This window comes from Panthera tigris, chromosome B2 (genome assembly GCF_018350195.1).
Source record: "Panthera tigris isolate Pti1 chromosome B2, P.tigris_Pti1_mat1.1, whole genome shotgun sequence".
NCBI classification, from domain to species: domain Eukaryota; kingdom Metazoa; phylum Chordata; class Mammalia; order Carnivora; family Felidae; genus Panthera; species Panthera tigris.
Genome location: NC_056664.1, coordinates 143323287 through 143339599, shown reverse-complemented (window position 1 = coordinate 143339599; position 16313 = coordinate 143323287). Strand labels below are relative to the sequence as shown.

Genomic DNA, 16313 nt, shown 5'->3' with positions numbered 1-16313 from the left:
ACACACACTCTCTCTCAAAATAGTTAAAATGTTTAAAAAAACTTTAAAAAATACTTAATGAATTGAACTCAATAAGAATGCACATCTCAGAACGTATTCAACCTGCTGAAAGTATAGAGAGATGATCTCTCTTTCTTTTATCTCTTTCCTCAGTTTTTGCCATTCTTTCAAGTTGAAAATGACTTATTTTGAATTAATTGCCTTTGCAGCTTTGAGCAAAAACCCCGCCCAACATCCTTCTAAGAGTGCTGGTGTGAGACTCCTATGAACTCTCTAGAATAGGCCATTGCTTTATGCTTACGCTGTGCCTGTGGAGCTAAATCATGGAGGACCATGCCATAACGGAAGTCTCTATGCCTTCAGTCTGGTACACACCTGAGCAACACATTCCTCTTTGCTCTTCTCTTTACACACTGCAGTATCTGATGGCACATTCACAAAACCCTGCTTCATGTTTATCTGCGCTCTCATGATGCTGATACATTATGAAGGTGAGGAAGAATGTACAGGCAGAAGACCGTAGGAGGGCAACCTGATTTACAAAATAACGGGCGTAGAATCAAATCATTCAAGAAGCTTCCAGGAGGAAAGGGGACAAAAGGCATACCCCCGCCACCCAAATTAAAAAAATCAAACAGGAAAAGGAAAATCACATGGATATAGAATTTCTTGATGACATTGTTCCTGATGCTTTATCCATAAAGCAGTAATAAAATATTAAATTTAAAAAAATGTTTATTTATTTATTTGAGACAGAGACAGAGACAGAGACAGAGAGCATGAGTGGGGGAAGGGCAGAGACAGAGAAAGAGAGAATCCCAAGCAGGTTCCTCTCTGTCAGCACAGAGCCTGATGGGCTTGATTTCATGAACCATGAGATCATGACCTGAGCTGAGATCAAGCGCTGGAGGCTTAACCGACTGAACCACCCAGGTGCCCCAAAACTAAAATATTTTAAATGGAAATAAATGCGTACTGGAAACATTATGTATCAGAAAAGTCTGGTTTTTTTCCCCAAAGAACTTTTTCAAGCACATCAACATAATCCCCCTAAAAGACTTTTGGAACATTTTTAAGAAAAACAGTCTCTGCCCAGTTCTGACTCCTCCACTTGCCTCCACCCTGTGTCCCCTTTAGGGAACCAGGCCAACTGGGGACAGGGAGGGGTGAGGGGGACAGAAGAGTTTGGGGAGAGAAGAAAGCCAGGAGGAGGTAGAAAACCAGGAAATGTGATCAGGTCCTCCCCGCCGCTCACAATAGTCTGCCTTCTTATTCCCCAGCACGTTTTGTTCCGGAGAGTTCCGCAGAGGACTTGGGTCCCGGGGAATTTAGCAAGAGGTTCCACCCAAGACAGTTTGGTGACGACCTCTACACTTTGCTAATTTACAGAAAGGGATTTCAGAGCCTAGAGTTCTTATTTCACAATTAAAATAGAATCCATTCCACTCCTCCTAAGTATTGGTGAACGCTGAAATAGGAGGGGTTTAATAAAATTTTTTAAAATATTTATTTATATTTGAGAGGGAGACAGAGACAGACAGTTCACGAGTGGGGGAGGGGCAGAAAGAGACGGAGAGGCACTGTGAATTTCTTTGGGGGAAAAGACGAATGTTTTTATAGCATAATTTATAATCATGGAAAGCATGTGAGTCCAGGGGGCATAAAGAAATTTTGATAAGAAAATATTTTAACTTTCGTAGTAATTTCCATATTGTTTGGTAGGCCGTGGGAATATGAATGCCAATGCCCTAGCTTATGCTTATAATCTAAGGCCTACACAGTCTGGGTCTATTAGCCTCAACCGTTGGCAGCTAAATAACCTTGAGAAAATTAAACTTTCTGAGCCTGGGTCCCCTCCTCTAAAGAGGGGGTGTTAATATTGCTTGTTTTGAAGGGTGAGTGAAACTGTGCGTATGTACGTCTTAGGAGAGTGACTGGCCTAGGAAAGTTCTCAGCAGAGGTTGGCTATTAGCATGATGGTCTTTCTTTCTTTTCGCCTCCATTTTACCCAAAGCCAGGGAAGGAAAGTGGGGAGGAAAACCCGGATGGAACAGGGGAAAATGGTAGGCTTGGTGGGGAGAGGACAGGGGTCGGGAGATAAGAAGGCAGCCTAGGGCGGTGGGAGGGAGGGAAGGGGGGAGGAGGGTAGGACGGCTTTCACCACTTCCCAGCATCTATTGCATACTTGGCTCTCAAACATTGTAAGGCGCTCCAGCCGAGGTAATGTTTGAACCCTTCGGAGCACAGTGGTGATGGGCGTCTCAGAGAATAATTAACTCCATGCGGTTATCTTGTTTGTGGATGCGTTTTCTCTCCTGTAAGTCAATAACATCTCGGGATTGGGACACCCAGGTTTCTGGGCACTGCTGGCCGGTCCCAAAATGGAACACAAGGAAGTCATCCTTCTACTTCTTATATTTCTGAAATCAGGTAAGACAGAGGGTGTGTTTGTTTTACTTTAACTAAAATGGTTTTCCTAGCAATGTCCTAAAGATAGATCTCATGACGGCTTTCTGGGCAACCTGTTTAATTTAGCTTTTGATTCATGAGAGTCCCAAACCAAAATCTACGTGCAAGGTTGAAGAGTTCTCTAAGAACTAACTTTCATTTCTCTGCGAATGCTAAATACCAGTGGGCAGAGGAAATAATGAATGACTTTTTAAATCTAAAAGATTGTACCTTGGGGCGCCTGAGTGGCTCAGTCAGTGACGCATCCGACTTCGGCTCAGGTCATGAACTCACGGCTCGTGAGTTCGAGCCCCGCATCGGGCTCTGTGCTGACAGCTCGGAGCCTGGAGCCTGCCTCCGATTCTGTGACTCCCCCTCTCTCTGCCCCTCTCCCACTCACGTTCTGTCTCTTTCTGTCTCTCAAAAAATAAATAAACGTTAAAAAATTAAAAAAAAAAAAAAAGATTGCACCTCAGTGATGGTTGCTAGAGTGGAAATAATAGCCCACGGAGGTGAAAGACCCCCAAAGTTGTGGGCCCCCTTGCCAGGCCCTCAGTTTGATTGAGATCATTTTTGTTAGTGTCCTGTATTCTCTTCACTTTTAAATGTAAGCGGTGAACTGTCTCTTTGACTGTGTTCTTTGACCATTCTGTGGCGGCCGTCACCGGTTCTCTGCCTGCTTCGGCATTAAGACGGTCTTCCACACGTGTAAGTTTGCTTCTTATGCGTGGAGAAGTCACGGCCATCGATGTGCAGAATGATGTGTGCATGAGGAAATTCAACAGATACTCACGTAGTGCTTGAGGTAGACCAAGCACGTTTTCATACATACATACACACACACACACACACACACACGCGTGTGTGTGTGTGTGTGTGTGTGTGTGTGTGTGTGTCCTTAGATACTACTAGCTTATTCAGGTGGTATGATAGGTAGGGTAGTATATGCATCCCCATTTGACAGAAGAGGAAATCCACACTTAGGGAAATTGTGTCATTTCTCTTTTGACCCTACTCCCAAATCCAGGAAGTGAAGAAACCAGAATTTAAACCAAGGCTTTTCCAGAAGGAATCTGGTGCTCTTCTCACTTTTCAACTTTGTTTAAACTGTCTTTAAAATATTCTAAGCATGTCCTTGTAGGTTTGGGGTTTGTTTTTTTTTTTTTTGGACAGCTTTATTGAATTACAATTCACATACAATTCACCCATTTAAAGCATACAATCCAGTGGTTTTCAGAATATTCAGAGTTGTGCAACCATCACCACAATACATTTTTGAACATTTCCATTACCCCAGAGAGAAACTCCAGGCCCCTTAGCTGTCACCCTTAGTCCCTCTCCCCATCCCTCTGCCTCCATTCCTACCCAGCCCCTGGCAATTGACAATCTACTTTCTGTCTCTGAGTTGCCGATTTTAGACATTTCATATAAATAAAATCATGCATTATGATGGTAATTCTTCATATAAACAATGCATAGATACTTGAAATTCAATTTTTAAATTCTGCTGGATAAAATTTTATAGGCTGTACTTTAAATTTTTTTAATGTTTATATATTTTTGAGAGAGGGAGACAGAGTGAGTGGAGGAGGAACAGAGAGAGAGGGAGACACAGAATCCGAAGCAGGCTCCAGGCTCCGAGCTGTCAGCACAGAGCCCGACGCGGGGCTCGAACCCAGGAGCTGTGAGATCATGACCTGAGCCGAAGTGGGACGCTTAACCAACTGAGCTCCTCAGGCAGGCTCCCCACTGTAGGTTGTACTTTAGAGTTAAATGTACTTGAAGTTAGCAGATCCGTTTAAAGAAATACCAAAGAAATACAAAACAAAGATTGAACACAGTGATTTTTTGTGGGCAACGGTCCTGTGTGGGGGTGCAGGTCTGTGTCTTTTGTGTTAGCCTATGGAAAACAGGATCCGGAACACCATGAACCAATACAGTGGGTCACATCCGAATGGGAGAGCAAACTCTTCTGCAATAAAATAAACATAAGTTTTTGTCAACCTGGCAGGGGGAGACTTTCATAGGCTCTTTTTGAAAGGAAGGCATTTACTCTGTTTCCGTGGATGTGTTTCATCTTTCCAGGGCACAGACATGACTGGGGAGAGGGAAAAAATATCCTCTTACAGCCATTCTTGGTGGTTAATAAACCACTAAGACTTTCCTTTCAAACACACAAGCACGGGTGTATGCATACGCATTACAGTGATTAAACAACAACAACAAAAAAACCCCACCACATTATTAACACAATACATTTGCTTTGATGGCAATACACATCTACATTTGGCCTAGAACATAAACACACTTTCCTGACTAAAAAGATGTGTTTAATATTTCTTGGTCAACCAATAAATTGTATTACGCCCCACTGCTTTATAGCCCTGCAGTTAAAGAAAATAACGTGGGAAAACTTTTCAAGTGAGAAAGAAAAAACTGATCTCTTTTGGGATATTGCTTTGAGATATCAACTCCTCAGGTGGTCTCAGCAGCTTTTTGCTATGAAATATAACAACACAATTAAAGGTCACTTAATTAATGGGTAATATAAATGGAAATTTTCTTGTCTTGGTATCATTCATACACCCCAGCCTTCTCAACTTTCTGAGAACTCTTCAGAAAGTTTATGTCTTTATAGGATATGCTTTCCAGAGTTACTGTGATCGCCATATTTGTTTTTTAAAATCACATCCCCATCTATAGAATTCAGCCAAGCACACCTTTTCTTGGAAATGAAAGCTCAAATTGGGGGGAAATGCAGGATGAAGGCACGGATATGGGTCTAAAATCTCTGCTTCTCCATAATCCTTTGAAACATTTTCCCAGTGCTTTCTGGTGCATTAAATGTAAATTACATCAGCTAACTTCCTGTTCCATTGCCACTTTCCAGTTTAGAGTATCCTAAATTGGGGAAAGCCAGAAGGAAGGACTTGGGGAAGCCTCCCTACCAGAAGGAAGGGAGGGTGGCCTCCGGAAGATGGCTTGTCTCCACCTGCTAGAGTGCATTGCCTCTGTGCCCCAGGTCTCTCCAAGGTGGGCAGGGAGGGTCTTTCAGAGAATGAGGGGCTGACCTCTAACGGTACTTCCTAGTGGATAGTTTTCATTAGCATCTAAACAAGCTCTAGAATGTCTCAGCTTAAACAAAAATTCCGTGAGGGCACATGCCCTCTGGGAAAAGCTGCTTTCACAGCCAGGCTTCTGAAGACTTGCCTGCTCTTGAGGCTCCAGGGCTCCTGTCAGTCTTCAACCCGCTCAGCCTGGCTTCCGTCCTCACCACTCCCTCCAGGCGGTCAAGGCCGCCATGTTGCCTAATCCCATTTATGCAAACTTTAGGCAACTTTGCTGTCTTCGTTTTATTAACCTCTTCCAGCCTGTCCCCCTGGGAACATCACTAGGGTTCCACATCAAAAGCAAAAAGTGGGGAGGCCGTCGTCTCTGGGTGGGGAGTCAAGGTATCAAAGCCAGTTCAGCGCTGCCTGGAGGCCTCGAGACAGAGAACACTCCTGTAGCTCCTGTGGGAACACTCTCTGAGGTGGCAAGGGCAGAGCAACCCTGGGACAGAGTCTTTGCTTCAGATTTTATCTTCTAGAAAAATCAAGGCCAGTGTTCGTCCCAGGATCTGCTTTTTTATAATTTCCTCAGAAATGCCAGATACTTGTCATCATTGTGGGGAAAAAATGATTTCTCTTTAATTAAGAGTGAGGTGTCACTGTACTAAGCCCAGTATAAAAATGACCTTGTGTGGTAGTTGAGACTTAGCTCAAACCTTCTTTATTAAAATCATCAACTTGCTAACGTGGAACCATTCAGAGAATGTCTGTCTCATCAGTTTAAGTAACAGAGTCGCAACCAAAGTTTATAGTGTTGGAAATCAAGGAATGGCCTTCAAGTTGGGTTCACATCCAGCGAAGGACAAATCAACATTAGTACTTGCTAACATAGTGGCCACTGGTGGTCTCTTACTGTTCTATCATGGTGTGGCGATCCATAGCAAACAAATCGAATTTTTCTTTTTTTTTTTTTTTTAATTTTTTTTAACGTTTATTTATTTTTGAGACAGAGAGAGACAGAGCATGAACGGGGGAGGGTCAGAGAGAGAGGGAGACACAGAATCTGAAATAGGCTCCAGGCTCTGAGCTGTCAGCACAGAGCCGGACGCGGGGCTCAAACTCACGGATGGCGAGATCATGACCTGAGCCGAAGTCGGACGCTCAACCGACTGAGCCACCCAGGCGCCCCCAAATCGAATTTTTCTTATTTAAGGTTTCATGCCCATCAATGTAGCAACAGAAGTTGTTAAATAATTCTAATCTTTTTCTTTTTAATTTTTTAAATTAGTTTTCTTTATTTTTGAGAGGCGGAGAGAGACAGCGCACTTGGGGGAGGGGCAGAGAGAAAGGGAGACACAGAATCAGAAGCAGGCTCCAGGCTGTGAGCTGTCAGCACAGAGCCCGATGTGGGGCTCGAACTCACGAACCGTGAGATCATGACCTGAGCCGAAGTCGGTGGCTCAACCGACTGAGCCACCCGGGTGCCCCAATAATTCTAATCTTAATTAACCAATTGGTCCAGTTGATCTTTTAATAGAATGCAACCCAATGATGGAACTGTTTTCCTGACTAAACATTCTTATTCATGACACCCCGTTCTGCTTTCCAAGAAAGCAGCAAGTTTTATTTGGTCGATGCAAAGCAAATAGATGATTATGAAGTCATGATAATTGAACCATGGTGTTGATGAATCTCACCAATTATCCCACCTTTATCTTCCATTTGTAGGTCACGGAGACCCCCTGGATGACTATGTAAATACCCAGGGGGCTTCTCTGGTAAGCCTCACTAAGAAGCAGCTGTCAGCAGGAAGCATAGAAGAATGCGCAGCACGATGTGAGGCGGAAACAGGATTCATTTGCAGGTATTTCCCTCGTCACTGCTCACATGCAGAGATTTTGCTGTTTGGAACCCTGTTGTTTTGATAGCGAGAAATTTGCTCAGGGATTTCTTAGCAAAAATAGCATTTGAGAAGAAAGAGGAGTTTCATGGGACTGGAGTGTATTTGCGCTCTGGATCTGAAGCCATGTGAACAGTTCCTTGTCAAAGTCGACTCGCATCCCTTTTAGGAAACTGCCCCCAAAGGATGCTATTTTTACCCACGACATCACCAGCTGTTGTTCTGAGCTCTGGTTTCTTGACATCCTCGTCAGTAAATATTTAATGAGCATCACGTGACTGGAAGAGTCCTGTGCCTAAGGAGCCAAGAAGCACAGATGCAGTGATCCAGGGTATATGATGTATATGATCTGTATCACCGGCATATATGATATATATGATCTGTGTCAGTATGTGATAACTCTCTGTATAGTTGGACATGCGGTGTTTGCCTTTTTCTGTTTATGTTGTACTCACAGACACTGGACAAAATGTAAAAATTGTTTAAGAACACAGGCAATTTGAGGTGTCCGTAAGTGACATAATCAATGGGTGCTTTATGAAGATGCAGAGAAAAGAACTCCTAAGGAGTGAGAAGGCTGGAGGAAGCCTGGGGAGGACGGGGCTTGGAAGGAGGAGTGAGATACACTGACGAGGCAGGAGGCATTCAGGCTCAGGGAGCCTCGTGGCCCTGTGAACAGGACAGTGAGAGTACCAAGTTGGCTAAAGAAGGGCTCATGGAGAAAATGGAGTTGGAAAGACAGTTGTGGATGGCTTTGAATGCCAGACTGAATGTCCACGGCAAGACCATGGCGATGGGCAAGGCGGTTGAGGGGAAGGGAGAAGAGGGGAAATGTAGAGGCAGAAGTCAAGTCAAGGGAAAATTCTGGGAGTCCAGAAGTCACATAGACCCTCCTGGAAAGAGAAATCTGAGTTGGTTCTTTGGTTCTTTCCAACATAAAAGCAAATATTCTAGCACTGAACTAAAAAAAAAGAGAAAAAAGAAAAAAAAAAAGAAAAGTGAAGAAAGAGCAGAGAAGCAGAGAAGTTGAAACAGAAAGAGAAACTTTGGAGGAGGAGAAGGCAAAGGTGGAAGAACACAAGAATAGTTACCACGTTGATGTGTCCTTTCACAGCCCTTGACTGATAACTGGACCAAATTCAATGGAAAGGAAACATTCTGAGCTCCGTGACCCATCAAGAGATACAATTACCTTTTGAGTCTCTTATTTATGAACACAGGTTTGCTTTCCTTTAATAGGGGAAAGCATTTGTTGTGTTTCCTGATTTTCTTCTGCAGGTCATTCCAATATCACAGTAAAGAGCAACATTGTGTGATCATGGCTGAAAACAGCAAGAATTCGGCTGTCTTCAGGATGAGAGATGTGGTTTTATTTGAAAAGAAGAGTGAGTACAATGTTTTCTTCCTCCTGTTCCTGTCCTTCTTTTCCTCCCCACATCTTCCCCCCTCCCCTCCTCCCCCCCCCCCCACTTCCTCTTTTATGTCTGTCCTTTAGCAGCTAGACCAGAGAATGGAGACACTATCACGCAGGGAAATTGAGTTCAGACTCACGGTAAGATTTGGTCACGAATCCAATATATATTGATATATATTATATTATATTATATATTGAGTACATATTATTTCCCCCTTTAGATTTCATTTTTGTTGATTTGAAAATGAAGGAATTGAACTGACAAAATCACTTCTACCTCTATAACCCTGAAAATAAGATATTCAACTTTGAGGAGAGGGGAGTCTAAACGTTCCTTATGATCGTGACTTTTTATTCTGCAGGGACCATGGTCCTCGGGCCCTGGCTTCTGGACTGAAGCCTGGGGAAATAGAAAAACTGAGGTGCCTTAAATCCTCAGTAACATTTGTATACAGACAATATATTTTCATTTTTAACTTTACAGATGTTTTTATGTCACAGTCTGCATTTACCTCAGGCTCAGAAATACGATCTTTTGAAAATGTGCAAGCCCCGTTGCTTTTCCATAATTTCTTTGAAAATTCTGGCTCAAGAATCCCATTGTTTAGGATGACAGATGGGCTAGACTCCTATGAAAATTGTATGTCCTTTTAGATATGCCAAATCCCATTAAGTATGCCTGAAGATTTCAGTGATTGTGTGACATTTTAAAAGCTACTCTGTACTCTGTTGTTGGCTAGGAGTAAGACTATTTATAATAACAACGTAGCTCTCCAAATATACTGTGTCACAGGTGTGAAAGACAACAAGAAACATCCTGTATCGTGGGTTATTGACAATGACCTGCAACATTCTCTCTAATCTCACCACAAAACTCAAAATAAGATTTTCTGAAGCATTTCCTTAGGTTAGGATTACTTCTGTGCCTTGGTTCATCTTCTGAGGTTTAATTAGTTGTATGCCTACTATACTCCCTTTCTTACCATTATTTATCTCTAATTCTTTAAAAAAAATTTTTTTAATGTTTATTTTTGAGAGAGAGAGAGAGAGAGACAGAGAGACAGAGCATGAGTGGGGGAGGGGCAGAGAGAAAGGGAGACACAGAATCCGAAACAGGCTCCAGGCTCTGAGCTGTCAGCACAGAGCCCGACGTGGGGCTTGAACTCACGGACAGTGAGATCAGGACCTGAGCTGAATTCGGACGCTTAACCGACTGAGCCACCCAGGCGCCCCATGTTTATCTCTAATTCTCAAGATTCAAGTGCAGAGTCAATCTGAAGTTTATCTGTTGAAGTTATTCATTTTTACAAGTCAGTGCAGGGTGAGCTATATAGGGTTACCTAGTAGATTTTTTAAAAAAATAGACCGGTAGGATTTTCTCTGCAAAATGCTAACATTTAAATAAATCCTTCGTAAATTGTTAACCAGAAGGAGCTTGGGGGTGATCGCTAGGCTTAGCATGAGTAGTTGAATAGTGGCTTGTTTTCAAGGTGATGGAAAGGAGCAAAAGGTTATATAAACTCTAGTGGGTACATACAAACAGAAGAGAGGTAAAAAGTCAAAAGTCAAGTCATTTTGTGGTGCTTGTTTCTTTACTGTAGCACATCGACCCGCTGCTAAATTCCCTGCCTGAGTTTTTCTGGGAATACTCCATGTCAGATCCCATTTACATCTGCCCCTCCCCACCACGGTCACCGCCACCACCTGGGTCTAAGCCATCACTATCACCGGCCAGGCCATGGCCGCAGATGGGCTGTAACTTCCCTGCTTGCTACTCTTCATGCCTTTAGGATAAAATCCAAATACTTAACCTACTATGATTGGAACCTGTACTATTTAAGCCCACCCCATTTGCTGGTTCACTAGGCCTTTCTACTCCAGGCTTGTATCTGTTCCTCCCACATGCCAGGCACACACCCCCATGCTGAGGCCCTCTTCTGTTCTTTCCGCGGCCGGACCCTTCTCACCTCCCACGTCTCGGCTCAAACATCACCTTCTTTGAAAAGTCTCCCCGGACCCCTGGGCCTCCAAAGTGCCTTCAGTTTATACTTTTGATCACTGAAGTATGTCTACTGCCATAGCTTATCAAATGAAGATATATTTGGAGTCTTCATACACGAACTTGAGTTAAAAGCATTTGCTTGCTGTGGGTGTGTTAGAAGTACTTGCCCCAGATAATTGATCAAATTAATTTAAAAACTTGGCAGGAAATCGTAAAAGATGACACAAATAGACCGTACGTATTTTGTGTTTTCATAGAAAACACAATTCACATTGGCACCTTTTGATGAGGAGTGGAAGCTTTTTTCTTCGAATATGGGGCCACCCATAGCAATTATCAGGTCATTTCCTGCGCAAACTCCGCTCTAAGCACACCGTCTAGGATAAGTGCCTTTCATCTCTTTGAAGTGAAGCAAGGTCTAGAGACATCTGTTAATCAGTCTGACTGTAAAATACCTTTGTGTTTTTAGGATTTCCCACCCAAAATTATATAGCCAACAGTATGAATGGATTGCCCTCAGTGGGTTTGATAGCCTTTTTATTTTTTTTTTTAAATTTTTTTTTTTAACATTTATTTATTTTTGAGACAGAGAGAGAGACAGAGCATGAACAGGGGAGGAGCAGAGAGAGAGGGAGACACAGAATCGGAAGCAGGCTCCAGGCTCTGAGCCATCAGCCCAGAGCCCGACGCGGGGCTCGAACTCACGGACCGCGAGATCGTGAGATCGTGACCTGAGCTGAAGTCGGCCGCTTAACCCACTGAACCACCCAGGCGCCCCTTGATAGCCTTTTTAAAGACGATTAGAGTCTTTCGAGTCCTTCAAAGCATTCATCTTAGCTTTTTTTTTTTTAATTCATCTTTGATTTTTTTTCACATTCATTTCTCAGTTTAGATCATCTTAAATCAAATACAGCTGTATCAAAAGTTTAATGATGAAAATAGTTGACTCTTCTAAGTGTAAAATCCAACTGGTGGGAACAGAAGTGGGTGGGCACACTGGAAAGCGGCCTGCCAGCCACAGGTGCCCACCTTATCACGTGGAGAACACAGGTGGGCATCTGACAGTGTATTTTAAAAATGGGCTGGAGACTTCTACTGGCTGACCAGTGAGTTGCTTAAATGGAGGCTAGTTGAGAGTGTCTACTGTGTACTCTCAAGCGTATAACTCTGTTTGACATGTTTTTTTCCATATCTAAAATACTGGGAGCCTCAAAAAACAGAAGTGGCTTGGATCTCTTTCCACCTCTGAAAAGCCCCCTCCCCATTCCCTTTGACTCTCTCCTCATGTTATTTGTTCTGTCTGTTCCGTGTGTGACCGTGAGGTTGTCTCATTTCATGATCTGTGACCTTGATTACTTTCTGTCACCGGCCCCTCTGCCTCCCCTAGACTGGAAGCTCCATGAAGGTAGGGCCTCTGTTCTCCTCTCCGTGTGTCTCCAGCACCCAGCCTGGTACCTGGTACACAGAGGGGCTGTGGCTTTGAATAAACCAAAGCACCAAACAGCTTGGTGAACTGCAGCTCTCACGCAGATGTAAAATGCACAACACGGTCTTTCCAAGGAGTAGGAAAACGATGTCTCGAACGCGAATTTTTTCCACATGACTAAGCAGCACAGGGCTTCTTGGTGGTGGCTCTTGCGGAGGTCTTGACCGCTGTGTGGATCCCCCTTCAGTCTATCTTTCAGAGTGCAAGACTGGAAACGGGAAGAGCTACAGGGGGACAATGTCCAAAACGAAGAATGGTGTCACCTGTCAAAAATGGAGTGACAATGCTCCGCACAAACCTAAGTAAGACTCTCATCTCTGTGTTCGCCTGTGATATTTACAATGATCCCCATTACTTTTTTTAAGTTTATTTATTTATCTTGAGAGAGAGAGAGAGAGAGAGAGAGAGAGAGAGGGAGAAAGCATGAACGGGGAGGGGTAGAGAGAGACGAGAGAGTGAGAATCCCAAGCAGGCTCTGTACCAGTATGGAGCCTGACACGGGGCTCGAACCCATGAACCGTGAGATCGTGACCTGAGCCAAAGTCCGACCCTTAACCGACTGAGCCACCGAGGCGTAGCACCCACTCCCCCACCCCCCCCGCCGCCATTACTTCTAAATCAAACAGAATATGCAAATAAACCGGTCTGGAGAGAGCCTTATTGAGGTTGATGTGGAACGGGTCAGTTATTTATAGCACAAAAGCAGAGAATGGTCCCATTTGCTCTTGTGTGTGTACTGTTTTGGAAGACCTGAAACGTGGAAGGATGCCTAGTGGAAAAGAACAGTAAAACCACGAATCCCAGGTGACTCAGAAAAGAGCACAGATGATCCTGTTTAGGACAGGATTAGTCTAACCCAAACATATCAAGTGAGAACCCTCCCCACGTGTTCACCTCAACATTACAAAGCAAATAGAACATAAACGAAAAACTGATTATCCTGCAACTTGCCTATTATTATTTTCGTGTCATTCTTTTTGTGCTTTCCCCAGTATGGCATTAGGTGGCATTAACAGTAACAATTCTCATCAATTCTTAGTGACAGTGCTTATCAAGTAGAATTTAGTGTATATGACTGCCCACCCCCCCCAAAAAAATTGCCATTGGCAGATATAATATTCCCAAGACATACGGTTTATAGAGGAAAAACGATCAAACCAAAAGGCAAAGTCATGGAGTGTCAGGGGCTTTAGAGATAATCTAGGCCATCTTGACCCTAGCAGATGAGGAAACTGAGGCCCCGGGAGGCACTTTATCAAAAACAGGTACATAGAAGAACAGAAATGAAATCTGCCATTTAGACTCTAAGTCTTGGGCTTTTGATCTAATTTTTATCTCGACACAGCATCTAATTTCTAGAGCTGGAAATGAGCTTAACTTTACCCACCCCCACGCATTTGGAATCAGACAGGTTGATTTGAACTTGAGATGCTAGTTAATTAGGTGTTCACACTGAGGCAAGATGTATTTTGTTTGATGTTGCTGTGCCTCAGTTTTCTCATCTGTACAATAGGGATAATAACATGTTTCCCTTTAGGGGTTTTATTAAAGCTAAATGAGAGAATGTAGAGGAAGATTTCAGTGTTGCCTGGTGCATTGTTCACACAGACAGAAATGGCATTAACTACCACTATTTTGACAGAGTGAAGGTTACCTGAAAAAAGCAGGTGTTTGGAAGGAATCAAGAATTTGGCAGGCTTTTGAGGTCTTTATATTTCTACTGACTGTGCATAAAAACACTTTGGCTCTACTTCTGAGACTCACCTGTCAATATCATAATAATGGTAATATTAGCTCACCTGTCAATATCATAATAATGGTAATATTAGCTACTATGCTGAAGCAGTCTAACAGTAGAGCATTGGAAATCAGACAACACAAATGCTGAAGCACATAGCGGAAATGCATTTGGATGACAGAACCTTGAACCTCAGATGGGAATGGCATCTCATTCTGCCTTCCTAACAGCATACTGACTTTTATTTTTTATTTTTTTAAACTTTTTTTTATTTATTTATTTTTGAGACAGGGAGAGACAGAGCATGAACAGGGGAGGGTCAGAGAGAGGGAGACACCGAATCCGAAACAGGCTCCAGGCTCTGAACTGTCAGCACAGAGCCTGACTCGGGGCTTGAACTCATGGACCGTGAAATCATGACCTGAGCCGAAGTCGGCCGCTTAACCGACTGAGCCACCCAGGCGCCCCAGCATACTGACTTTTAAAACACATTTGACCCCTGGGGCGCCTGGGTGGCTCAGCTGGTTAGGCATCTGACTCTTGATTTCGGCTCAGGTCGTGATCTCGTGGTTGTGAAACTGAGCCCTTCACTGGGCTCACCCTGGGCTTCACTGGGCTTGAACTGTGTTGTTCAAGGGTCAGCTGTACAGCCACGGGGATTCTTTCCCATGCTCTACAGGTATTCACCTGACAAGTACCCTTTGGAGGGGCTGGAGGAGAATTACTGCAGGAACCCCGACAATGACGAGGACGGACCCTGGTGCTACACCACAGACCCAAACCAGAGGTTCGACTACTGCGACATTCCAGAGTGTGAAGGTCAGGAGCGGCTCTAGAAAATGTTCTCACATCTGCCATCTATCTGTAACGTGCTGTAGAGCGATTCCCTACAGGGATATTATTAACAATCAATTAGTGGCATGTTTGACAAAATTGAGTAATGTGTATACCTCTGGGAAAAGACCAAAAATTTGCTCAGACTCATCCCTATTTATTGGCCTCAATTATTTTTATTTAAATGTTGTTTCAATATGTACAAGTATCAAAGTAGATGTAAATTCCAGATACAATTTCTTTTTTTAAGTTTATTTATTTATTTTGAGATATAGAGAGCGTGAGCAAGCAGAGGGGGAGGGGGAGAGAGAGAATCCCAAGCAGGCTCCGCACTGTCAGTGCAGAGCCTGACGTGGGGCTTGATCTCATGAATCATGAGATCGTGACCTGAGCTGAAACCAAGAGTCGGATGCTTAACCGCCTGAACCACCCAGATGCCCCTAGATACCATTTCTTTTTTTTTTAATCTTTAAAAATGTTTTTACTTATTTTTGAGACAGAGAGAGACAGAGCATGAGCAGGGGAGGGGCAGAGAGAGAGGGAGACACAGAATCGGAAGCAGGCTCCAGGCTCTGAGCTGTCAGCCCAGAGCCTGACACGGGGCTCAAACTCACAGACTGTGAGATCATGACCTGAGCTGAAGTCGGACGCTTAACCGACGGAGCCACCCAGGCGCCCCTCCTAGATACCTTTTCTTACGCTTAAAGCTCTTACACAGCATAAAGCCAAAAACAGATTTGCGATTAAATCGTTAGAACCACAGCATCAGTAAAATCCAAATACATGTGTTCATTTAATGCGGTAGACTTTGCTGTTTTGTCAAAGCCAAGCACCAACCCGGGTTTTTAAACCAGCAATCCGCTATCTTTAAGGACCAACCAGTTGAATAGCGTACCTTGAGAGTAAATGCTAAAAACTTTAAGAACCTCCTATTGAAAAACTTTTCTTCGTTTTCTATTTTCTGCCACATTTATCGGTGCAAAAGGGGAATGGATGAGGGCGGAATTTGTGTGGCAGTGTGGATTGTATATGCACGGTGCGACAGCTCACTTCTCCCGTCTTCGTTCCAACCACAGAGATGCCTTACTGGTATATGGTGTCGTGAGGTCATTTGGCCCTTAAATGACATGAAAGCATCAGTTTTGTATCAAGTCCGCCTCTGGTTTCGTTATCATTCCGTAAAAATTAAAATCATGGATTCTTCCACTGCACCATGTTATTCCAATAATTCCAAAAAGAAAGAAAGAAAGAAAATGTAAATGGGAGGAAAAAAAAAAGAACTCCAGACCAAAGTTTCAGTTTTTAAATAATGTAGGAGTGCAAAAAACAACCAGTCTTGCTTCTCAGTACGAGTGCCCCCCCACCCCCAACCCCGTCTTATCCGCAGGGGATACGTTCCAAGCCCCACTGTGGATGCCTGAAACTGTAGACAGTACAGAAC

At 43.5% G+C, this 16313-nt stretch overlaps 1 protein-coding gene across 1 annotated transcript in view; it reads left to right on the top strand.

The window, feature by feature from the left end:
* Positions 1-2375: 2375 nt before the first annotated feature.
* The window catches only part of PLG (plasminogen), a 43539-nt gene continuing 29601 nt past the window's right edge, over positions 2376-16313 (top strand). The window contains exons 1-5 of the mRNA XM_007097235.3: positions 2376-2430; positions 7227-7362; positions 8677-8783; positions 12488-12602; positions 14718-14857. Of these exons, the coding sequence (XP_007097297.2) occupies positions 2382-2430; positions 7227-7362; positions 8677-8783; positions 12488-12602; positions 14718-14857 (547 nt within the window). The 5' untranslated portion in view covers positions 2376-2381. The remainder of the gene's footprint in view (positions 2431-7226; positions 7363-8676; positions 8784-12487; positions 12603-14717; positions 14858-16313) is intronic.